This window comes from Dermacentor andersoni, chromosome 1 (genome assembly GCF_023375885.2).
Source record: "Dermacentor andersoni chromosome 1, qqDerAnde1_hic_scaffold, whole genome shotgun sequence".
In the NCBI taxonomy this organism is placed as follows: Eukaryota; Metazoa; Arthropoda; class Arachnida; order Ixodida; family Ixodidae; genus Dermacentor; species Dermacentor andersoni.
Window position 1 is genome coordinate 393,608,241 of NC_092814.1, and position 26,753 is coordinate 393,634,993.

Sequence of the window (26,753 nt, forward strand, 5' to 3'; positions counted from 1 at the left end):
AAAACTGTTTCTGGACATCCATTCAATTGTTTTGGCCACATCTAAAGTCAGCTTCTTCCTATAAAATCAGATTTAAATGTTTTTATTGGTCTATCCGCTATTAAGGTGTGCTTTCTTTCAAAGAAAGTTTTCCACAGAAATGCTCCACAGAGAAAGCACTGTTACAAGCATGTGCCAAAGTATTATTTAATACATATGAATGAGCTCCCCTTTGATGTGCCCTCTTTATATATACTGTGCTAATTCACAACAAAAATCTGACTTAACTATTTACTTCTAGACATTTGTGATATCTTGTCGATAATGCATACATGCAATCTGCAACCACAGTAGGACGACACGGCAGATTTGCCGCGTGCCTCTCGTTCCCTCTCAAATCAGTGAGTCACCAAAGTGGCAACGAGTTGATGTTTCAATCAATTACATTATCTTTTAAAGTTGGATCCCCTTAAGAGGAAGCTTAGCTCGGGCCCAACTATAGTGTCGCCTATTCAAATACATGTAAAACACAGAAATGCTTTTCTGAGGTTACCCCTAGATCGATTTTAATGACGCTTGTTGCACATGAGATAGAAAGTTAAATTCTAGTGACTGTTGCAAGTGGAATTTTGATTTAGCGGGAGAGTTTTTTTAAGAAATTTTCAAAATTTAGGTTTGGAAAAATAGAAGCACGAAGTTTAGAAATTCGTAGCTCTGTACCACGAACAGATATCGCGCAGTTCTGTATAAACTGCATCCATTAGATCGTCTGAAGCGGACAAAGTTGATATGTCAATTTATATCCGAAGTGAATTTGATACATTGTTTTCAAGGGTTTTTCAAAGTCCACTGACATATTAGTCGTTTCTTTAAAGCCATGTGTAATATACCAATCTTGCTCGCTTTAGATGTACTATTAGGTGCAATTTACAGAACTGTGATATCATTTTTCATTGCTGAGTGACAGAGTTGTAAACATGACAGTGTAATGGGCAGAATTTACGATTTTTAGACATCTTTATTAACAAATTGACGACATAAACAAAAAACAAATTCGCAACCAACAGTTGCTGGATTTTAACGTTCTCTTTTAAATGCGGCAAACCTCATGAAATTTGGAACACTAGTTGCTGAGAAAGACTATTTCTCATTTCCCGTGTATCTTGAAAGGAGCCGCCCAGCTAAAGCTTCCTCTTAATTGTCAAACCTAGAATGCCCAGAAATCTGCCTTTTCCGTGATTGTAAGGCGCTTACGCGAAGCCCTTTGCACGCGATGGCGTACGTCGAACGTAGAACAGGACAAAAAGAACCGAACGCGCACGAAATGGTGGAAACAAAACACACGTGGTTAAATTGGCAAGGCATGTACGTACATATATATTCACCATGATTTCGTAGCATTCGAGTGCACCACCCGTTTTTATCTCATATATGTCGCACACCCTTGCAATTTAATATTAATATAGCGCGGGCGGCGACAGCACGGCGCGTCAACTGCCTTATAGAAATGCGGGGCACTCCTGAAGCGACAGCGCAGCAGAGTATGTACACGGTTGTCCACTTCTAATTTGAACACCGCTCCGGGCGGCCGGCGAGGCCGGCGCTCCGCGGAGCGCCGCTCGTGGGCGCCGGGGTAACTAACGCGCCGGCGCACTGGCAGCCACAAGCGTGGCCGCAGCCGCGTCGTCTGCTACAGCGCGCCTGCACTAGTGTGTGCTGGCGGCTGAGGCCACGCCTGTGGCTGCCAGTGCGCCGGCGCGTTAGTTACCCCCGGTGCCCACGAGCGGCGCTCCGCGGAGCGCCGGCCTCGCCGGCCGCCAGGAGCCGTGTTCAAATTGGAAGTGGACGCAAGGTAAATATACCTGGTAGCGAAGCTTCCATAGGAGCACATACGTTCAAAACATGGCGGTCCATCGGCGGATGGATGGATGGATGTTATGAGCGTCCCCTTTGGAACGGGGCGGTGGGTTGCGCCACCAAGCTCTTGCTACTATGCTGCCTAATATGCTACCTAGGTTAACCAATGAAAAAAGAAAAAAAAACACTATGAACTACCGCGTCCAAACTTTCTGATCCCCAATTGCGAATTTTGCTTTTGTACGTCTCCGTCTTTTGTCGTTTCCCTACTTTTCTTCCACCAATCCTCCAATCGCCTCTTACTAATGTCTATTGCGGACCTGTTTGCTTTACCACTGCTCCCGCTGAACCCAAGGGCTTCAAGGAGGCCAGTGGTGCCTAAATCGACCGCTGGGTAGACGTCTTCACATTCTAATAAAATATGCTCCGTCGTTTCCCTAGCTTTACCGCAGCAAGCACATGCTTCTTCTTCCTTCTTATATCTCGCTTTATAGGTGCGTGTTCTAAGGCATCCCGATCTCGCTTCGAAAAGTAATGAGCTTCCCTTTGAGTTATCATAAATGGTTTCTTTCCTGATTTCGTTTTTTCCTCTTAAGTAGTTACTCATGGCAGGTTTCTTTTCCATTGCCGCCACCCATGAGATTAATTCAGCCTCTCTGACTTTCCGCTTGACCTTCCTTGTTGCTGTGTTGCCCACCCCACAGGCCGCATACTTACTGGTAAGCTTCCTAGTTCTTTTCCTCCACTGTGAATCAATGTTTTGCCTGGTTCATGGGGCTTAGCGCCATCTGTATGTGGTGGGAACACTTCCGGCGGAAAAAAAAAATAATGTGACGCCATGTCCGTTAAAAGCAGAAGTGTCGTCATTTTGTTTTCGAAGGCGCGAAATTTGTTTTGTTGGCCTGCTTTTGGAGCTATATATTCAAATGCCCCGCCATTCGACTTGATGTGCGTTTCGAGCTTTCAGCGCGGAAAGTGACGCAGGAAAAGGCTAACCGTACGGTTGTCGAAATCGCACCCCTGCACAGAACATACTTTGTTTGGAGGCCGACGAAAGCTTTAGGTGTAGAGTGCTGATCCTATCGTCGGACGCCAAGCTCGTCGGCCGGCGCAGTCGCACGAAAACAACTACACAATTATCTGGCGGTCGTAACTCACTACTTTGACTGAACAGATTAAGAAGCGATGAAGCTACCCGCGTCACCAAATTCAGACAAATTGCGACAAGCAAGAAAGCACAAACTGTGAGGGGGCGTATTTCAACAGGTGAACTTTACGAGTGCGCCTTTCTGCCCATTTCAAGACGTGCATTGCATTGCGAGTGATAGTGGCGTCAACGCCCCCTGTAACGATGGGCGCCGAAACTTGTATTGTCTTAACTCGTCACGAATATATAAAGTTGACCAGGAATTGTATTTTCGTTGAATGAATCTAACCGTGTCTCGCTTGAATGAAAAAAACGCTTTTTTCTTTCCCAATGTTTGTTCCCTCGAAACATAGTCGCGCTTTAATCGCTGCTCCCATAACCCCCCTTGCTGATGTCGGTGACAATCTGTACTGAACCGCTTTTCGCCCGAAGCTTCGCGACCTATTTGGATCGACCTTGGTGGACGACCGTGTACAGTACCTTCTATTTGCCTCGCACGCCACGCATGCATCTGTCGCCGATCCCGCGCTGCTAGGAGGGCGCTGACACCACGCGTTACGTAGTCACTGGACGGCGTGGCGCGAACGACGATTTCACGTCGCATTTTTGTTTTCCTCCAAAACGGCGTAGCGCGAGCGCTTCTAAAAAGGCTAATTAAATCGGTGCTCGAACCTTGTACCAAAAAGCGCTGCGCACATGTCCGTTTTTAGGTGGCACGTACCGCAGCCAGATCTGATTGCGTCGCCGCAAATGCACAGCGATATTAAACCGTGAGAAAACTCCAAGTTCTATAACGCAAATCTAGCGCTATATACAACCGATTCTCGCAACGGAAGTATATACGAGCAATGAAAACGAGCAGAGACGTACAGGCGCTGTGCTCACTTTCCCGCCTTTTTTGCTGAACGGTACCCCTGTTTCCGTAAATTATCAAATCGCATTTCAATGAACGAACAAGGGCAATGCGAAACACTGCTCAAATCTCACTCACCTTCTATGTGGCTCAGTCGGGGGCGATTAGCAGGGTGATCTCCGGGGCGAACAAGCACGAGAAATCCACAGCGGTAGAAGGACGAGCGCACGAACGAGGGAAACAAAACGCACGCCGCCGCACGTCCGGATGCGCCAACGAAGTAGCACAGCGCAAGAGCACATACATACAAATACGCACATACGAATACACGCTTAACTCAATATGAACTGGACATTTATTGACGACTTGTGTAAAATAGTGTTATAGCTTAACGATCGCTGCAGTTTTTGGTTGTGTCAAATTTTTCTGATTGCCTCCTTTGATGAACTATTTTTTTTTAACGCAGTATGGCAGTGCACCGGCCGGCGCGTACGTAGCGCGGGAGAAAGATTGAAATTCAATCTTCGCAAATGTAGCGCTGTACGTGTGCGCGCGCACGTACAGTTTTGGTCGTTTGGATTAAAAAAATGAAGCATTCCGTATAGCAACCGGCACGAACTAAATTAATGACCGGAAACGTACAGAACTGTGGCTATTTGGGCTTGTTAGTACAACTGCATGACAAATCGAAGCGCAAAACGTGCAGCCAGTCTGTCACTTTATTTTTCTTCTCTCCTTTTTTACATTTCTAGGTGTTTTTGCGCAACAAATTCTCATGGAAACTACAGCAGCGCAGACTGTGCTTGGTGGCCAAACATATTCCAGGACATTGGCCAGCACCCATGTCTATGTTACAGAAAAGTGCTTGGCCTCCATGGTAATATATGCGCAACATATCGCAGATATCGGCCAAGCCTGTTTCCTTGAATTCTTTGGTATGGGCAAACAACTAAGGGAAATGCATTCGATAAAAAAAGCACATTCGCCGCTTTTTCCGCCATCTTGCCCATATTTAAAATGGAGGCCATGCCCTTTCCAATCACACAGCCAGGGCACTGGCCAGTTACAATGGAAGCCGATGGGAATCCAGGATGTGTCCAATCATCGGCCATCGGCCTCTGCTGGTAGGGAAGCTGCAGCTTAGCATGCAAGGTGTCGAATTATGCATATTTCAGAGGAGCTTGACATAAAAAGCCATTATTATTTATGCCCCACATAAAGCTCCAAGAGGCTCTAAAACTTTGAGATAACTTGCGTAAATCCCACGCACTGTGGAAATGGATGTTATGTTAATTATTTTACAGGTAGTTGGCTTTGCCAAGGTGAAGTGTTGCTATCGGTCGTTCTGAAATGAAAACTCGCGTGAAACTTGCTTTTGAATCTCAAATGGAGGCGACCAACAATGGGTGGGTGTGCTGCTGCTGAGACACCCGGATCTTTTCATGTGAGCCATCTGGTTCCAACGCAGGTAGCGTGAGAGTTGCATGACAAAGCTGGAATGACGACAATGCAACGAACACGATGGCATCACAAACATACATCTAGTGGCACAAGCTAATATAAAACTTGGGCTATGGGTTGGCCTAAAAATATGTAAGAGTAACAACCTCCATTACCATTATTGAAATCTTTCAATACAAACTATAACATAAAATGTACTGCTTTGTTGCACTTATAAAACTACATCAAAAAATCATATACTAACATAAGCAAATACACAATAAAAAGTCCATTACAGCAAAATCAATATTGTATTACTTATGCGACTTTATTTTATTGGTGAGGCCATCAAAGCAGAAATTCCAGGTGATAACACTTTGCCAAAGCTCAAGCAAATGTCTCGTTTAGTCCACTTCCTTTTTGGTGGAGTTCAATTTACTGGTGATTATTGCTTGTACATGTTGACATAGCTCCTGCCAGTCATGGCAAAAGCTGATTTTATTATGATTATGGCATGCAGTTTCTCAGCTCCAAGCCCTGCTGCTCTTTTTTTAAGCATAGCTTCCTTCAGTTGCAGCAATAGAAAATTGGAGGACGCTTAAACTTCGCCTTCAAGAGTGGAACGCGATGGCGTTATCGCACCTCGTTCGCACCACCCACTCATTCACCAATCACGCGGTGAGCGCCGAGCAACGCAGCGTTCGGCGCGGCAACGAAACGTGCGCCTGAGCAAGGGGAACGAACCAAAGAACTCGGCGTCTCGGAGGGAGAAACGATCTAAGCGAGCCAAACGTCGTGATCCGCACGGACAGCCGGGCCGCGACGCGCCATGAATGCGGACGCGACCATGGGGCTGACGCCTCGATGGGATCGTCCTCTATCTCGCTTGGGAGCACGACGCAGACGCATGGCTCCTCGCCAGCAGCCCGGTACATATCGCAGGGGACACTTTCCCACCAGACGCGCTACGGCGCAGTGACACGTCAGAGGCGTCCTGCATCGAACTTTGCACCTAGGAATCGCGCTGTGAGCGGGAAGAGGAGCCGCGTCGCGCGGGCGAGTGACGCGCCACCTGTCGGGGCAGCGCCGTACATTGCGAGGAGGGGGTCTTCTGTGTTTGGCGCAAAATGGCTCTGCGCGTGCGCAGAGCGCAGAAGAAATGTAGCGGAAACGTACTTCGCTACTCGTGTAACTGCGACTTCTGTAATGTACATGCTCATAATTACCGATATACTCCGCAGCATAACTGTCTACGGCACGTTTTTAAGGCAACACCGCATTCACTAGAGGCGCTTTTGTCCTAGTTCAAAGCTTCGAACTCGTGGCTGAGTGGTAGCGTCTCCGTGTCACACTCCTGAGACCCTGGTTCGATTCCCACCCAACCCATCTTGCAAGTAGTTTTTATTTATGAAGTGCCTTCTGGGATTTATCGCTCACGGCCAACGCCGACGACATCGGCTTTTCTACGTCACGAGCTCCTTAACGCTATCGTGTAAATATAAAATTAATATGTGCTGCGCCAATGTGCAGACATTTCTGTACTCTTGCATGTCATCCTATCTTTCTGCTTCTCCCATTTCTGCCCAGAATGATGCAGTTGATTCCATTTCCAAGGTTGCTTTTGCATTGCTTGTAATTAAGCTTAGAAGGCAGCATTCTCCACTCTCTTTCTGTCCTTCCTGGATTAAGCAACAAGCGAGAATACTGCTTCAGGTGGCGCAGTGGTTGCTTTATTTTTTCCTCCAATCTAATAGCAGTTGCTACGAACTTAGCAAGAACCTAGTCCAGATGCTAGCAGTCGTTTATTCACCTTCGTTACAGATGTCTGACAATGCAAATTAATGGCAGAAAATTTGCAGATCATGCACTTCAACTTGCTCACCAGCTTCAGTGCATTTTGCTATGCAACACTTGCAGCAGTTTGTCCTGCTAACATATTGTCACGTGGTAGTGACGTTAAAGAACGCAGTAGCAATACTGTGAAAGACAAAACTAGCTTTTATTGGGCGAACCTGTGCCCATAAAGACAGGCTACACTTAATGCACAACGATAGCGGCGAACACAGTCGGCGATCGTCGAAAATCTGATCAGCGGGTCAAGCGCGTCGGCTTTTATACATCAGTCGTCGAACGTTCCAGACTAATCGCTGGGACCCGCCTGTCTTCCACAAAGTTCTACATTATTTGCGTGGCGCACACATGCAATAAGATTACACAAGGTTCGGTCACAGACAGCGGATGGAACCATCGATAACATTCCAGAAACTTCCGATACATGCAGGCGTGTCCTGCGCTGTGCGATAACCGTTTGTTAGGCGGTGAAACGTGTCGCCAGATAAAGACAAGTACACGTGTCAATATTCCACTGCCAACAAAACTTGCGTGTCTGTATCAGCATCACTCTTTTCTCTGGTGTTGGGTTGGACGAAGTTCTGCAAGAGAAGAGTCTGCCTAATCATCGCACAAATTCCTGAGTATGCATTAACCAAAAGATTAATTGAATTGGTTTGAGCAATCTAGGTAGTTGGGCGAGTTGGTTCAGCATTGCAGGCTTGTAAAAGTATATAAGATACAAGGACAAAAGAAAGGACAAGAATCAGTAGTGCATGTGCTACGTGTGTGTTGTCCTTTCTTTTGTCCTTGTACTTTAGGTGCATTTACACGTCTGAAATGGTTTAAGCATGTCGTATCTTAGTTTCAACAGGTATGGCTGACTAGATTTTGTGGTTTTTAGTTTTCCTGTATGGGGTTTACATCTGAGGGAGAGAGAAAGAAAGAACAAAGAAGACCGGGTAGGTTAACCAGACGTACATCCAGTTGGCTACCCAGCATGGGGGTGAGGGCCGGTATGAGGGGTTAAAAGAAATAAAGGAGGAAAGTTGAGACATTTCACTCGCCCAAAAGACAGATGGTGTCTATAAGTGTCTTTTCAGATTCGTTTATTTTAGAAAGTCATTAGAGCATGTATGTATAGTTTTCTTCGTTGATATGGCCAAGCATCCAGGATCCTAGCCTCTGTGAAAGGTCAACTATCTAGTTGGGTGGGTACACTCTAAAGGGGCTGACATTGGACATCGAAGTGGGTTCACTGAAAGGGGAGGTGCTCAATGGTCTTTTGGCAGTTACAATAGTCACATTTAATAACGAAGGACAGTGAATTTGTAAAGGCAGTTGATCAAGTAAGCCTCTAAATACCAGCTGGGGCTTACAAAGAAGGCCCAGATGTCACAAACAGTTCTAATAGAGCTTTCTCTCACCTCGAAAGGGAAATGGTGATGTTGTAGCAGGTGCAAACATCTTTGAAAGTGGAGGCTAGTGAGTAACAATGGTACTTGAAAGTGTAGCCTGAGGGCTCACCACTATCAAGCAAACGAGATGGTACTCAAGCAAGATGGTGGAATGTTGAATATGTGCTCTGGGCACTTTAGTATATATATCTATGTAGGCTGAGAGTAGGTCTCTCTGCTGATTGCAATTGTAACAATTCAACTGTCAACAATCGTGAGTGTGTTTTACACACAGTAGATTCAAGAAAAGGCTACCTCGACCACGGCTATATCACCAATTTAACCAGTTCATAGCTAAGCTTACATTTCAACATGCTAAAGGTCTCGTTAACGGCCATGCGCTCGAGATGGATTTATTTAGAATTATTTGCCCACCATGCCATACATGTAACCCCCATGTTGTGTTGACTAGGACAGGGACCACTGATTTATATTTGCAGAGGCTTTGTAACAGTGAGGGCTGTCCTTAGGAATTCAGTAGCCACACAATACACGATTTGTGGTGCAACTAAAAATAGATCCGAGCTGTGCTCCACGGAGGCAATGAGAAAATTACTTTTGTGGTTGTGCATTTCGCACGCCATGTATGTGTAAGTCAGTGTGCTTTTTTCTTCTTTTTCTCACTTCCTTTCGTTAGTCCCTTGCCATCTAACACGGATCATCAAATCTTTAGAGTGTAGTCATAGCTCACACAAATCCACACATGGGCAAGGTCTTGTATGCATCTCATAATGATCGACAAATTTGCTCTAATTAGCTTCACCGCAATATAGACATTTTATGGGCTCAGTTGTACAAAATGCAGTGCAGAGAAGCATATGTTCTAATATATATATATATATATATATAGATATATATATATATATATATAATATATATATATATATATATATATATATATATATATATATATATATAATGTGTGTGTATATATATATATATATGTACCTACACGAGGGCAAAGGTCCTGTATGTGTTTCTTAATCGTTGTCGGCAGATTTGCTTTATCTTCACCATACTACAGACAAGTTATGTGGTGAGTTATACAAACAAATCTTATGGGCATCATTAAGTAATGTGCAATAGAAGTTGGTGGTAGCTCCGCTAGACACGATGCCAGTAAGCTATCGCAGGAGACGAAAGATCTGATCAAGAAACGCCAATGTATGAAAGCCTCTAACCCTACAGCTAGAATAGAACTGGCAGAACTTTCCAAGTTAATCAACAAGCGTAAGACCGCTGACATAAGGAAGTATAATATGGATACAATTGAACATGCTCTCAGAAACGGAGGAAGCCTAGTAGCAGTGAAGAAGTAACTAGGAATAGGCAAGAATCAGATGTATACGTTAAGAGACAAAGCCGGCAATATCATTACTCATATGGATGAGATCGTTCAAGTGGCTGAGGACTTCTATAGAGATTTATACAGTACCAGTGGCACCCACGACGATAATGGAAGAGAGAATAGTCTAGAGGAATTTGAAATCCATACAAGTAACGCCAGAAGAAGTAAAGAACGCCTTGGGAGCTATGCAGAAGGGGAAGGCAGCTGGAGAGGATCAGGTAACAGCAGATTTGTTGAAGGATGGTGGGCAGATTGTTCTAGAAAAACTGGCCATTCTGTATATGCAATGCCTCATGACTTCGAGCGTACCGGAATCTTGGAAGAGTGCTAACATAATCCTAATCCATAAGAAAGAGGACGCCAAAGATTTGAAAAATTCTAGACCGATCAGCTTACTGTCCGTTGCCTACAAAGTATTTACTAAGGTAATCGCAAATAAAATCAGGAACACCTTAGACTTCTGTGAATCAAAGGACCAGACAGGATTCCGTGAGGGCTACTCAACAATAGACCATATTCGCACTATAAATCAGGTGATAGAGAAATGCGCGGAATATAACTAACCATTATATATAGCTTTCATTCATTATGAGAAAGCGTTTGATTCAGTCGAAACCTCAGCAGTCATGGAGGCATTGCGGAATCAGGGTGTAGACGAGCCGTATGTAAAAATACTGAAAGATATCTATAGCGGCTCCACAGCCACCGTAGTCCTCCATAAAGAAAGCAACAAAGTCGCAATAAAGAAAGGCGACAGGCAGGGAGATACGATCTCTCCAATGCTATTCACAGCGCGTTTACAGGAGGTATTCAGAGACCTGGATTGGGAAGAATTGGGAATAAGAGTTAATGGAGAATACCTGTGGTATGTTATATTTTAAGCTTGTTTTTTAACTAATATATGCACTTGAACTGACTTATGGTTGTGCGGCTTTGCTAAGGTTCACTCCTTTATATATTTGATATGTGTTTAACGGGTTCACGGCAACTCTATATTTATTAATGACTATGTTGTGGCAATCTAAATGTACCAACAACCATCATCTTGCACTCATTTCTCTCCTTCCAAGTTGAAAAAGAAACACAAAAGAAACAACCATGGTCACTAATGAAAATGTTTTGCCTCTACGTACATATATGACTAAACCTGTCTTCCATACATACAAATACAACTAGGAAGACATTACAGCATGGAGCCCCTCTGGTTGCTTGAAAGTTCTGAGAACCGTGCAGCTGTTATTGATATCCATCTAAGTGACCTTTCCTCTGTATATGTTCCAAGTAGTACTTAATGAACGGGATTGTGGAAATAGGCCTAATGCTGATGCTACTAACCTAATTTGTCAAAACACATAGCTACCTGATTTGTGTGAAACCCATCTGCAGCTCCTTTTTATGAATTTAGGTGTATAAAAAAGGGTAATATTATAAACCTGATGATAAAGGAGTCATTGTAGAGAGGATCTGGTTCATATTTTACTGTTCGGAACAGGAGCCAGAAATATCACCGATGTCACCTGCCATTGTTAATAATGTGTGGGCATGTCCCACATACATCATTCTTTATCGGCTGCCGAGCCCCCTCCCCTCTTTATATCATTGTCCAAACAGATAAAGCATGTAGGTGGCTGTGTTAAGACTTGTTCTTCATTATTGCCTTTCACTGAAAGCCATGACCCAAGCTCTTAGCAGTATTCCTTTGTCTATGCAATGCAACTTTGTGTCATCAAGCTTAAATATTAGAAAGAACTGGTCTGCCAAAGGCTGTTTCATAGTATCCTAATAATTTACCCACAGTTTCTTTGCAAAAGCTACCCAAAATTTCTCACCACATGCCTTGCATTCTTAAGACTTTTGTCCTTGCTGTCTAGTTTTAGAATTGCTGACGTACATCATTTCAGGCATGCTTTCTAGCAAGATTGGTAGACTTAGCTTTCTGTCAATTGTACAAACAATACTTGCCAGGTGTGCAGCTTGTGTTCCCCTACTTGGTTCTGAAATTAAATACTTGTACACATTGTGTGAGATGTTTAACACTTTCCGTGCCTTCGACGAGCTAGGTTCGTCTATGGCTTTTTGCTCAGCTCATAAGCAAGCTCAGCTCATAAGCAGTACTTCGCATTCTCTAGCAATGCCACGGACAAGCCAAGATGCGTCTCAATGTTTAGTCAGGCTTTTGATCGCAGGCAATGCATAATCCATGGGACAGCACAAGAAGCAAATTTATTCTTTCTGAGCAGGTAAAACACGTTGCCAACTGAGGTGTTAAAAATACATTAGCCACTTCTGGTCAGAATGAAACGAATTGTGGGGTTTTACATGCCAAAACCATGATATGATCATGAGGCACACCGTAGTGGGGCATTCCGCATTAATTCTGACCACCTGGGCTTCCTTAATGTGCGCCAAATACATGGGCGTCTGCATTTCGCCCGCATCGGGGTAACAGTGCGACATGGAAGGGGTTAAAAAGGCGCTTGGTAGTATATGCTGCACGAGTGTGCTTAACTGAGCTGGTTAGTGCACGTTTATAATTGAATTTAATAGTGCTGAAGATGGGTGGAGAGAAGACGACAGACAGTGTTAGAGGGGTGAAGCCTGAAAACGCCGTAAATAATTTAATATAGTAGCTTCTTTACAGCCACTTTTGTTTTCCAGGAGGATACTATGCCCTGATGTCACGACACAGTATATGGTCATGTGGAAGCAGGACATTGCGATGTTACGACACTGGCTCTAGCTCATTCAGTCGTCCGCTATGCTGCTACATTGGCCTTCACGTGTAGCAGCACACAAGTCGACCGAGCTAGCTGGAGGCCTCAAGAGAGTGTCAAAACGTCGCAATGTCCTTCTCCCACGTGACCACATACTGTGTTGTGATGTCACTGCACAGTATTCTCGTATAAAACAAAACCGAAACCGGCTCTAAGAAAGCTATTACACAAAATCACGCCACTCCAAGGCCTGTTGCTATTTCTTTAGAAATCTAGAGCCTTAATTTAACGACAAAAAACAGAGGAATAATTGTAGATATCATGTCAGTACCTCTTCAATTGGAACTTTGCAGAAGATGTTCGGCCTAAAGTGTATTGGGTGCTTTGAATAAGCATTTATGGTCTGAGGATGTGTTGTAACTGCCAAAGAAAAGTCGAAGGCGGATAGCCCCTGGGCATAGTTTTGTTGGTAAAGTACTTTATTTAAAAAACCTGAAGGAGCTAAGTAAAATTTTCGTGGTTCAAATGTTGGCTTGCATAGCTGTAACGGGCACAAGAATTGTTGAAGCTTGAAGCAGCATCGACTCTGTCATGGCCGCTCAAGCAGTGGGCATTCCTTCTCTGGACAAAGACCTAGAGCGAGGGGGCAGGGTAGAACTGAAAAATATTGCCGTCCAGCATGAATGCAAGGACATACTTTATCTTATGCACAACATACAGCATCTGTAAACAATAAACTTGCGTACAGTCATAAAATACAGACATGCCTGCTCGTGGATAGACATAAATGGCTGCCTTATACATGACATTTAACATGGCAGCCATCTGGCTTTGCCGAGGTATGCAGTAGTGTAACAGCCATGCAAGTGTTGGCAAAATGTATGGCAAAATCTATGCAAATTAAAGGGCAGGCTATTGCTTCCTGTCACGGTAACCTGACAGTACAATACCAGTGCAATTTATATCTCGGTATTTCTGGCCAAAATAGACCCTATTTACACATTGCACTTCTGCCCACATTAACTCTCACACTACTGCACACAAATGTTCTTTTCTTTCGCATTGCCGAACTCCTATTGCAGTCACCACTATAGAAGTTTAACTAATGAATAACCTTTCCGCCAAGCCAAAACTGCACATATTCAGCTTTTTATCGAAGCCACACATCCCGATTTGCTCACAAGGAAAAATTTTATTCCATCTATTTCAGGCTTTCAGGTTGAGTTTGCACAGTTATGCAATTTCGGAGCTTTTTATAATGTTTTATGTATCGTGCAGTGGGGCAGTATTATCTTAACCTTGTGTTTGAAAGGAAATGCTTTTTTTTTTAACAGAAAGTATTATTTTCACTTTTTTCTTGCATTCGGGTGCTTGAGTTGTTTCCCGCAATCTTTCTGCATTCGAGTGCATGACTCTGTCTTTCCAAGCTGCCAAGTGCCTTCGCTTCATCCTTGTGTTCTTGATGCCTTCAGTATGATGCCTGTTCGTTTGATCACACACGAAAGTGCAAATTCTCCTTTGACTTATCGTTTTGGTTCCGATCCTGACTGCCACACCTTATCTCAAAGAATCCTTGTCCAATTTTTCTGCAAGCTTCATTCCCCCCCCCCCCCCGCTTTGTTTTGCGTTTTTGTCTTTAGGACAAATATTTAACATTTCTTTAGCAGTGGTGCCAGATGGATTATCAGTCCCAGTTAAAGGAAAGCTGTCGCCGTCTTCAGGGCAGACACAGCACCCATTGACCGACACAGCATAGAGACGTACTGACAGACAACAGAATGGCTTCTGTGGCTCAAATTCAGATTCGCCTCTGCGAGTTTCTGTGCTTTTGAAGCTATGACTGTTGCTTCTGCAATGCATATCTATTTGCTGCGAGAATATCGCTACTCAAGTAGCATTAATTTTTTGCAGCATTCTTTAGACCGAGTTACTTAGCTTCATCAATGGGCATCCTCTCGTCATGTGAAAAAACCCAGCTCTATGGCCTGCTTATTAAAATCTGTTAGCATAGCGGATGTGTAACATGCTTTCTTGTCTAATTTGGCCAATCGGACCTCGAGCTTCGCTATACTACAGCAGATGTCCAATTCAAAGTATTCACAAGCCTCTACGTCACTCTCCTTGATCCAGACTACTAGTTTTATGAATCTGGTGGTCTAGTTTGTTCAATGCCTGCTGCATCAATTCCAGATGTAAGCAAACTAAGTTGAACTTAACTATTTGTGACATACATGTAAGTATTCTATTACTTTTCTTTCATTTTTTTGATGTCAGTGTGCAAGAATATTCCCATAATTCTCAGCCACTGAATGTCCCGTATTTCAGTCTTTTCGGTCCCTAGGGCACTTGTGAGTGCACAGCCAAGGATGCTACATAAATATTTGTAAACATCAGTGATCCTCGGAGTTCCTGCGATCTTTAATACTGCCGTGGCGGTGCTAGCTGCTTGAAGGGCAAAGATTCCAAATTTCAGATGGGATGACCTCAGCATTCCAGCCTTGCACACCTTGGAGTGCCCATCACGATGAAGGCGCAGAATACTGGCAGGCACACAGCTGGTGGTTTCAAGGGCCTGCACGATCAGCCTTTCGATGAGACTTGCTATCCCAGCCTTGTGAGCTATGGAGTAGTCATCGTCGTGGTGGCGAGATAAGTCTGCACTCTATATGCTGCTCACTTCAAGGGCTAGGCCTTCAAAATGGATGTCACTGAAGAAATTTATCGTCCCAGCCTTGCAAGCTTTGCAGTTGTCATTGTCCTTCGCATCGATAGGCAGGTCATCGGCTGCTCCGAGGGCTGGGCTGACAGCTTGTGTCATTCTCCTCCAGGGGCATCCTGGCTTTGTGAACGTTAAGCCGTTGTGCTGAAGGGCAAGGTCAGACAGGAGCTGAAGCAAGCGGAAGGTGCTCCCGCCTCACAAAGCTACAGATGACGCCTGCAGCCACAGTATAAGTCCTGGGTATTACGGCACAGAATGTAAAGAACTGAGACAGATGCCATGGCTACCCCGATCTTGCTCCTTTAATGGAACTCTAATGTGAACGATCATGATAGAAGAGTGATGCTATCTTCTTCTGTTTGCAATAGGTACGAGGGCATTCAAGGCAAGAAAACAGGAAAATTAAAGGACCTATTTGTACGTATTAAGTAAGGGACTATTCACTGCGGACCACGAAGCCCCGGGCGACAAAAATGAAGGGAATAGCTGGAACACGGAGGAAGGCCACGTAGGAAGGTTGCCCCATGGATTGTACTGAAGACATGCTGTCAAGACTTCACTGGACCAGGGCAACCAGTCAAAACCTGGCCAACACATCACTACAAGAGTACAGTTTGTAACTTCACCAGGCCACAGAATTCTAACACAAGGCCTGTGAGCTCCCGTTTCTGTGGCCAGAACATAAGCTTCTCGATATGGTCCCTGCTTCTTTGGACAAGTGTGGACATTATGTTCGAGATGTCTTGGACCCTTCGGTCAAGCCTGTAGTTGCCGGGGTGAGTGCAGTGCTACTTCCCTCACCGTCTCACCTTGCCGCAACGGTGAAATGTTTTCTTTGGTTGAACAATACCTTTTCATTCACTTCTTTTTGTGCCACTGCTTTATTTGTTGTAGTCTGCTGTTCATGCCAAAATGCCATCTTACTCTTAGCTTCTAACTTCTAACTACGATTTACTTCCCCTTTCATGGGTGCATTAAACTTTTGTTGCATGTATGCAATGGGTTTATTTTCTTTTGGGTGCTATGAGGTTTTGGGTAAGTCACCAGTTACAAATATAAAGAACCTACATCATATCTACTGATTATTGGTAGCCATGTGGAAAGCAGGCAAACGCAGTGAATATGTAGTGGCTAAAAAATCACTCCACATAGTTAGATGGTTTGTTGCGATTTTTAGGCCTGCCAAACTTATAAGAACATGACAGTGCAATGCAGAACGTACTTAAATTTAGAAAAATATAAAAAAAATTATTCGGTTATTCCTTATGTTGACTGTTTATTAAGTAAAGACTGGCAGATTTTATCCCGTAATGATGCTGTGAACAGCCATGCAGCTCAATATAGTCGCAGCCGCAATGGGTCTGGGCTGCAGAGATGCAAAAATGTATACGACGCTTATTAATTAAATATTCACGTAACATCTGACGAGAACTCAGTTGGCGCATACATGCAGCCGTCCAGGTAGGTCTGCATGATCAATGAGTGTCAAAAAAATTAAGCCATAAAAATCGCTCAGTGGCTTGTTTTACTTGAAATTGATTTTGCCCAAACTACACGCAAATGAAAAATCATCACATATCTGTCTCAATATGACAAACATAAATGAGGGGGGAAATGGCAAGACAAGGGCGAGAACAAAGCCAGAAAGCGATTGCGCTTGGTTCGAAACCTGAGAGCAGCTTCAAAACATGGCCAGAAGGTTGGCCCAGGATGCTAGAGAATAGATGTATGTTGGGAAGAGTTCGAGGGCATTGTAGTCAGCTCCATGCTTGATCCATAGTACTATCTGCAATGCGTGTCAATAATTGGCCTCCTGAAAGTTGTTTCCTATGTAAGCATGGTTGTGTTTCAGCTCAAGAACGGAAGTTATAGTTACCTGCTTCTGTGCCTGAATTGACAGATGAGCAAGCTTAATAAATCAGGACGTGCCAATAGTGTACTGAGTAGGCGTATGTTAGCGGGCTAGGATTTTCTTTGTCTTCAGTTATATTTCACATCATTTTACCTGTTGCACAATGTAGACCAATGAAGGCCCAAGCACAAGAGGGAAGATGAAAGAGTGAATGCCTACATGACTTTCTTTAACGACAAAATGAATGTTTTCTGCTTCACTGTCATAATACATACCTGCCAACCTTTATAATTTCATCACAAAATGTCAGATTTTTAGAGGTTTAGAGACTTTTAATTCTTCTATTGACACAAATAATTATGTGGGAATTTCTTAGGCACTTCATCATCTGCACATGACCATCATCACATCGTGTTCTTCCTCATTATCTCTTGTGGAGACCCATCTTCAGTGTGATCAGTGATCAGTGCCTTCAGTGTGATCAGTCCACCATGTTCTTGGGGCATATTAAAGGTCATGCTAAATGCTACGTCACAATAACATTTTTTCATTTGCATCCTAGTAAAGGCAAAAACGGATCTGAACAGAATGCAAATATTATCAATGGGAAATTTTCAGAGCCAGACTACTCAGACCCACTCAGTTATTCAGACTTACTGGCAGCAGTGCCACAAGTAAAACGGCAGGTAATATTTTGGCTGACGTTACATGAACATCTTGCAAATAAATATCAGAAACATTTCTTTTTCCATGACGCAGATTATGTTTGCTGCAAATAAAGAGCAGCGTGCCTTTTCATAGCGGCTCTACAGAATGAAGCCATGTAAGGTTCCCAGAAGTGTTGCATAATTCAGTTTCCTAAAATTAGCTTCGCCACAATGCAGTCTTGTTATGCAGTGAAGCATACGCAATGTACGGCGGCAAAGCATATTATAAAAGTGGAAAGGGGCCACTGTCACGGGACATATAATGTGTTCCTTAATGATACATGTGTGCACCCACCGTCTCCTGTTAGTTAAAGCACCAATACACCTTTAATTGTACTAGCGGGCCATCAGAGCTACTTTGGACGTGGCTGTGGCAATGCGAGCTCTTATTTCAACCACCTTGCAAGGATGTAGCTAATATTCTAGAAATAATAAACACTTAAAAAAACATGAACACTATAAACTTTGGCTTGATAAACAAAATGTTGCTTTCTTACAGCTAGGGCCGCACTTTTCACCCCAGAACATGGGCCTTAAATCTCCACAGAAACAGCTTTGAATGGCTGCCAGTACAGTTAATTATTACATGTGTCTGTATTTTTACTATGACAGGGGACGGTAGGTGCGCACATGCGTAATTAAGGAAGACACATGTCCTGTGACAACGACTGTATTACAGAAAAACTGACTTTAGGAAACCGAATTATGCAACATTTTTAGACCCTTGCCCAAAGCCAACCAAATTTTTTGCGCAGAAAACAATTATCAAAATTTCTTACTATATTTCAGTGTTTTCTGTCTGCAACAGTAGTATTTTTTGCATATAAAGTTGAAGAGTCTGTATTGCAAATGGTTTGTTTGTGTGTAAATTGTCTATCAGGGTACCTTAAGCACCAAGTAGAACACAAAAGCAAGATGGCATACAACACAGAAAAGCTGAAATTTGGCCTAGACAGCACAAGATAGCACACATTTTAGTTCTTGTGTAAATGTATTTTACCACGAGTTAAAAAACCCTGTTTACTTAATGAAGATAAAGCCTATAAGGAAAAGTACACAAATATTTAAGGAATGAAAATGCACAGGGTAGGCTCATCAGAAAGTATAAGCTTTGTCTTTTAGTGAGGGTAATATTGAATGCTGGTAATCCTAAAAATTCTATCACATTAAAGTCATTTAATTTGGATCTAGCTTCTTCGCTTCTCCCTCGAAGTTTGGCGTCGGCATCTAACCAAGTAGACGTAGCAGGATACAGCTGTACAATGGACAGGGAAAACGAAAATTTACTGGACAAAGGACTCCTGCCAGATAGACTTAGCGGACGGGCTCAGCACTTGCGTGATGGGTGTATTTAATAGCTCATGCAATTCAGAGATGCTCAAACACTAAACGTGTTTAATACCTCGTAGCGGCATGACTGTCACCTCTAACGCAGGCGAAAAAGATGAGCTCACATGCAGGTAGTGCAAGAATAGAACACGCTAGCGCACCTGACCAAAGTGGCCGCAGTGTCAGCCGGCCCTGAGATCCCGTGGCACCATGGCTGGCTGGCTTAAACAAACAGTGGCTATGGCGGCTACCTCTTCACTCCGTCTCCCTCAAATTGATGACACGGATGACCGAGCCCAGCCTTCCCACAACTTGGTAACCAGGACGACTGAGCCCTGCCCTGCCAGCATCAGCACACCGACTTTACTAAGGCGAGTAGTGACGTGGCCTCACACGATTCGGCAGATGTCCTGCGATTGTAGGGTGCCCGGGAATTCTACATTGACATGCCGGACATCTGGTTCATCCAGCTAAACAGCCATTTCCTTCTCAACAAGGTTCCACGCTCCGGCTCTCAGCCCCTGCTCCCACTTCTACAAAGACTTGCGGGCAGCCATCCTTGCTCACTATGTCACCTCGAGCGCTCACTCTCCTCCAGCTGGTGCTCCATCACAACAGCTCTCGCCATCTACCGCATCATTCTGCATCTTGTCGTCCCACATCACCTGCGTCCACCCGTGCCGGTCGCCAGCAAGCGCCGACCCCAGCATCAAACTTCGGTCTGCGAGCCTCCTCCCCAGCTCAAAGGCAGCTGCTCGACGATTCTTTCGAAGGAATTCACTGGGCCAAGCACAAACGCTTTCGGCTACTCTACGGCTTGTCGCTCTCCTTCCTTAGACGTTCCCACAAGCTGCCCGCTTTCCACTCGGGGCACCTCACTTATCACCAATTCAGAGGCTCAGCCACCGGCTCCACAAGGTGCAAATTTCACTCTCACTGGCACGGCGACACCACAAGCACAACCTTTGTGATGCATTCAGTGACCACTGCAACCCTGATGCTATCAACATTCGAGATTCCACTGCAAGCAGCAGCAGGCAAGCCTTCCGATGTTGTGCTCACACCTTCCGCGGATGCACGGCCTACCGAAGTTTTGCAGGAGCAACTCTGCCATCTGGTTTCTTCAGCTCCAGAATCACTTCTACGTCAACAACATGAGTGACCAACACTTGCGCTATCTCCACGCAAGTCCCGAGCTGCCAGACGGTCTACTTTTGGAGCTCTGACTTCTACAGGCCCGTGCATCTACGAGTGCCTGTGGCAGGTTGCGATTTTTCGCTCTGGTATCATTGTGGCTGTGCCTCACTCACAACCTATGCTGCCTGGTATATATCTCTCAGATTGCGTGAACCCGACACTACCAATGACCGCACGGTCTGCACACTTTATCATTGGACTTTATTTCAACTGCACTTCGCACTAGGAGGTCGGCCCTGTAGCCACGCGACTATTGCCTGCAACGCAGGCAAAGAAGATGGGCTCACGCAGAGCAAGAATAGAACATGCTAGTGCGCATGACCTGAACGGCTGCTCCCGAGATCCCGTGGCTGGTTGGCTTGAATAAGCCGTGGCTACCTACTCATGCTGCCTCCCATAAATTGGTGACCAGGACGACCGAACCCAGCCTTCCCACTTTTTTGTACATACACCTCTGCTCACAGTGCTTCCGTCGCAAGTTAGAAAACATTGCCTTAGCCTGCAAGTCATTATTGCATTCATGTAATTAACCACGAGGACTTGTTAATTTGCATTCCAGCAGAAGGCTTAAACATTTACACAAGTCGGAAATCAAAATGGAGCAACTCCCATGCATTATGGGAACAAACGTTATGGTAACTTTTTCCTGGTAACCCAGCATTGTTATGATTAACGTGAAGTGTTGCTAGGCGGACCGACATGTTTGTGTAAAATGCACAACTATGTGTGTAACGACAGCAAAAAGACGTCAGTGAACATGATTATGTGCCACTGACGGCATGATTTCTACTCCTGCCATTTGAAGTCGGCTTACGACATGCAGACTGTTGCGTTCTACTTGTACTGGACGACCACATGAAAGAGAAGCATGGATTGTGAAGTTATCAGTGATTATCTGTCATATAAATGTACGTATTTATGGCGATGTCATGTGATGTATGTTAAAACAACGATGGCTTCATAGGTTTCTCAGCTGAAAGCAGTTTTTTAATAACCCATATGGGTTTCTTTGAAAAAAACTTTATAGCCGAAAAAAAATGTCTCCTGGTCCGGGGATGGAACCCAGAACATTGTGCTAAAGTCAGGTTGATGGGAATTTTCCTTGTCGTGAAGCCTCCTTGATCTTATGGGCTTCCACAGAACTGATTTGCCATTAACTGGGCTTAGGAGCAGGCAAATGATCGACGGCCCTGACTTTGACCGCCTCAATGCCTTGGGGTAGCATACAAGAGTTTATTGGCTACTAGCCTGCTTCTAAGGTCACATGCAATTAAAATGAATTATATTTACTAACACATGCAGGATAGTTCTAATAACATATGCCTCCATGAACTCATGCACTGTCCAAGATCATAACACGTGAAAAGCACAGTTCACATTAGCAGGCCTTGCAAAGCATGCCAAGATGCACACCATGAAATCTATTTGAATTGTTTGAATGCTTCCTAATATGGTCATTTAATGGGACACTAAAGGCAAATGCTAAGCAGATGTGGCCTATTGCAGTAGCATTCCATAAACCTCACAGTGCTTGTTTTGTGCCAAGAAAAGACTTAGTTTACGAGAAAATTGCGTCTGATGGGTTCGCATACCTAGAGAGCAAATGAAATCGCCTGCCCCTGAGAACAGAGTGGCGACGTTGTGCCATCACTGCCCTTTACTTCCATCGGTGAGTAAAACAGTACCCTGCAGACGGTGCTACAGGTTTCTGTGCAAAATGCGTACGCGCGGCCATGGAGCAACCGAGCCAAGACAGAACGCTGGACTCGCCGCTGCAGCTGCTTTTGATCAAGTAGCATGGGCTGTTCGGGAATCCTGCAACATCACATGAACATAGAATTCTCTGTAACTTGCAGTTTGCGTGATTTTCGCGAGCCAGAAAAGCCAGCTCAGCACTACGTGATAACGAAACTACTGAAACGTGAAAGCGTGGGCGATGCTTTCAAGGGTAACCTCAATGGGTTCTTTTTTCTAATAATCAAATAGAACTAGACGAGTAGCATTTTCTTTCATCTTATAATGCAATGCAGCAACTTTTTTATTAGTAGTAGATGAGTCCTAGAGACAGAACTTTAATGAGGAGTGCCTTCGTCATCGGGCTAGTACTTGAATGTGCCGGGGCAGCATCTAATTGTGTCCTGCATTTACTTCAGTTTCTCAATTACTGAAGCTCTGTTCACAATAATAGTGATGCCTTAGACATTCTTGAGCACTAATCTATTAGTTTAGCTTGACTTAATATTTGCCTTTAGTGTCCCTTTAGACACTATAGTCCCTCTGGCCTGCATAGGACTTGCCACATCAGAGAGGTATGGCGCTGATAACCCCTACAGGACAACACACAAAGTGCTTGGCATGGCTCGTCATACATCCTTGTCTCTCAGTACTTGTGGTACACAGGCACAATTGGGCTAATCGCTTCGGTGCGGGAGAAACCACTGGGGCACCATATCTACCAGCCAAGTTTTTCAATTTGTGGCTAATTCTGAGCACATATGGCACAAAGTCATGCCTAGTGATGTCTGTTCTTCTTATGTACCATGGTGTGTCCTAATGAGCAACACTTCGCCTTTCAAAGAACAGATTTGATAACAGCATGTACAACAAATTGAGTGAAGCTGGATTTTAAACGCCTGTTCATTTGATGAAATCGCATCAATAGGCCACTTGCCCCAATTGGGCAAATTGCCAATAAACCATCGTACCCTATCTTAGGGCATCAAGGGGCAGCCGAAGTCGGAGCCCTCGAGCAGTTGCCTGCTGATGTATTACATGATGCCTGCAGTTAAGACATCTGCTGCTGTGGCTGTGAGTGGTAGTGGCTTATGCGAAGGGGATGGGAGGGTGAGTGCCACAGTAGCTGAAGTGGTAAGCCACCACATGCCTAATGAAGGTGGTGTGGATTCAGCTCCTACCTACAGCAAGCTATCTTTTCGTCCACTTTCATCTCTCTTTTCATACTATCTATAAATTCCAAAAATGCACAATTAATTTACCCTATGCTTTCTCCGATTTCATTGTCTATTTTCATCATCTGGTCAAAGAATGATGGCTCAGCTCCATACGGGCTACTTCAGCTTGGAAGATAAGAATGTCCGAGGAGGCCTAAGGAAGTGACCTGCTCGGCAGTTATGGATACTGTTCAGAATAAGCTTTTTAAAAAATAGAAGGTTTTGAGCTAAATGCATAGCAGAAACTTGATTTGTCATAATGGTGCTTAGAGTAAATACTCGTGCAGTAAACATGAAAGTTTTAGCTAAATGTACCCCAATTTCTGACAATAAATTTATTAATGCAGAAATAAGCCAGTTTCGGTAGTTTGCGACTACCAATATAAGCATGACTTTGTCCCTGCCGCTCGAATCATTATTTTATAAATACATATCCTGCATTTAGCAATTATCAATTCGTTGAAAAGCTCTCTTGGCATGTTGCCCGTACCACGTGTAGCAAGTAAATAAACATCCTCCTATGCGCAGGCTTTCCCACACTAGTCCTTCACTGGTCACGTGTCGAGACGGGCCGATCGGAAGCGGTGCTGCCGCTCTGCCGCTGCGACGAAATTCCAACTTGCCCGAACCTCGCCGCTCCCGCCGCTAGTGCCGCCGCTCGAAACAGATTTCTGCGGCGCGGCGGCAGGATTCGCGAGCATTTTCGCTTGCATGTGAAACAGGCTTTAGGGTGGCTATCCCTTAGAATCGTTCTATAAGCTGGACAATGCCTTTGAAAACAAACTCATGCGTTTATGGTGGGTGTTGGGCTGCTGAGCACGAGGTCGTGGGATCGAATCCCGGCCACGGCGGCCGCATTTTGATGGGGGCGAAATGCGAAAACACCCGTGTACTTAAATCTAGGTGCACGTTAAAGAACCCCAGGTGGTTAAAATTTCCGGAGCCCTCCACTACGGCGTGCCTCATAATCAGAAAGTGGTTTTGGCACGTAGAACCCCATAATTTTTAATTCAGTGTAGCATGCCAAAGCTGTGACCGAGATTTTGCAGTCATTTGGTCAAATGTCAAAGATTGGTTGCCTAGACCATTCTGCTACCCTGACAGCCTCAGTTACACGTTTTTATTGCCTCACAAGGATTCACTTTTTGCTTAAAGGTGTCAATCAGCAGAGCAGTGAGAAGAAACGGAAAACTCTGAAACTTTGTGTGCTGTAAATTTTTTTCCTCAGTTGGAAATAAACGATTTCATGACCTGTTGCTTCACTGTCTGCAATCATAGTAAATTGCTTATATGAGCGTCAAAATGACATGCTACAGGTCTGCAAGCGCAGACAAAAAGTGGTTTGTAAACACGTCCAGACGTTATCAGGTAATGTAGTCTGCAGTTTACAGGTCTTACGGCACGCATAGGGGGATTGACTGCTGATCTCGAGGACGACGGTCGCATTTTCAGGGAGGCGATATGCAAGGCGCCCGTGTGCCGTATGATGTCAGTGCGCGTTAAAGAACCCGAAGTGGTCGAAATCATTTCGAAGCCCCCCACTAGCCCCTAACACCCAAAGCCAGCTCACGAAATGCGCACAGACAAAACGCGTTTGCATCTCGATACAGTGCGAACTGGGCCCGTAAAATTTCACAGGAGTAATGATCTGGGCTGACATAACATTGTTTTCATGATAAAGATTCATTCTTTTACGCTCGCAGAAAGCGCACGATACCCGAAACGGGCTCACTTTCACTTCGGTGGTAGAGATGCAGCCGACGCGAGGCTGGCGAGGCGCTCATTTCGGCTGCGTGCTTACCCCGCCTTGGTCAACAGCGCTGCCCCGCGGCATCGGTGCGCTGTGGGGTCACGTTTGCGCCGCCGGTATTCATCGCCTTCTAGCCACCCTAGCAGCGTTGCTTCTACCACGCGCGTGTCACCAGTTACCGCCTACTTTCTCTGCACGTAGCGCCGTCTTCCGTAAGCTTGCAACAGCGCTGGTTCTCGTCACGCATTCTAGATGGCGCCACTTAATGGCAATGTGGCGCACGACTGTCAGAGAATAAATGGCGGACACTGCGAGCAGCGCGGCGGACTGGGGATTGGGGCTCTCCATTGGGTTTTATTGTCGGTCACCTATGAAGCTGCTAACTGGGTACCACGTAGTTTGGAAGTACAACGGTAAGCTTCCTGATTACACTTCCTTGCATTTTAAGCGCGTGCAATGTGGTGAACAAAACAAATGACGCCGAATGCTGGTGCGCGTTAGGCTTACGCATGCATTTCCGGTATCTTTACGTCCTCACGCCACTAGAACTCCTTATTGCAGCGTCTTTGTTGCGTGTTCTGAATTTCTAGGTTTATAACTGTCGCTAAGTTTGCACGGGCAGTGTGTGTTCTGTAGCCTAGATGGCCTATCCCAGTCACGATGCCATCAAAATGTGAATGTCATATCGCCGTTAGCACCGCGAATCCTGTTTTAAATAGGTTACCGGATCGGAACGTGCTCGCGTTGGGAGGTTATGTCCGCCCACAAGTCGCCGGTGAGCGTGTAGTCGCACAGGAGTGGCTTTTGTGCGTACTTGCGTGAAATGCAGGTTCGGTAGCGCTTTTTAATTTGTGGCTTGCATTATACGCAGAGAGTTGATACCAGCCTGCTGTAAGAGCGCTGAAGACCCTGCCGACTGACGCCAAAATGAATTCGAGGCACACTGAGGTGGCTCTGAAGAAAGGTACGCGGTCATGCTTTGTTTTTGCTTCTTCGAATGGGTCGTCGCATCTCCGGGGAGGCCACGTGTGGTGCCTACATCGACCCTGTGACGTAATCGTGTACAGACATGTTTACTTTTCCTAGCGCTGCTTCCATTCGCAGTGCTTTGCACGTAGTGTCTTCAGAATGCGTTTGTTCGTAAATTATTGTAGTCGAAACGTTGACTGGTTGACATGCGTATATCCTAGAGCATGCTTTCTTGGATCTTGTTTGGTTTGATCAATCAGCAGATCTGAACAGTGCATCGGGTGACTTCGTACCGTGAAGTGATGCGTAGGGTTGGTTCGTTAATGGATTGCACAAAGTTGGCTATGAGGTGTTTGTCTCTTGTGCACCCATGAACGGCTTTGTGTTTGTGTGCGCGCTGGCAGTAATGCCGTGTCTCTGTACAGCCAAGAAGAGTTTTCTCACAGCGTCTAAGGCTGGGATAGGACAACACTTGGTTGTATAGACATTTTGGATTTCCCCTTACTGCATGTGGGAAGTGTGCAAGTGTCTCTTCTTGAGCTTTTTTTTTTTTTTCAAGTGTATACTACATCTGTTACGATTCTCTACTGGCGCAACAAGGGCAAGGGATGCAGAAAAAGCATTCCGGGTGATGGAAAGCTAGCCAGCTGTTAA

The 26,753-nt window shown here is 44.8% G+C and overlaps 1 protein-coding gene and 1 long non-coding RNA gene across 3 annotated transcripts in view; one reads left to right on the forward strand and one right to left on the reverse strand.

Moving 5' to 3' along the window:
• Window positions 1-13,098: 13,098 nt before the first annotated feature.
• LOC129381785 (uncharacterized) lies at window positions 13,099-25,324 on the reverse strand. The gene is made up of 3 exons (XR_008609909.1): window positions 25,182-25,324; window positions 22,022-22,244; window positions 13,099-13,282 (listed from the first exon to the last, which is right to left on the reverse strand). It is a non-coding gene; the product is annotated as an uncharacterized lncRNA (long non-coding RNA).
• A 75-nt stretch (window positions 25,325-25,399) lies between these two features.
• Window positions 25,400-26,753, forward strand: part of NC2beta (negative cofactor 2beta) — a 71,415-nt gene continuing 70,061 nt past the window's right edge. Inside the window, exons 1-2 of one of the 2 annotated variants that reach the window (XM_050168542.3) lie at window positions 25,400-25,543; window positions 26,002-26,094. In XM_050168542.3, coding sequence (XP_050024499.1) covers window positions 26,058-26,094 — 37 coding nt within the window. In that variant the 5' untranslated portion in view covers window positions 25,400-25,543; window positions 26,002-26,057. Of the gene's footprint in view, window positions 25,544-26,001; window positions 26,095-26,753 lie in introns of those variants that run through there. The other variant, XM_055064928.2, reaches the window with a different exon arrangement.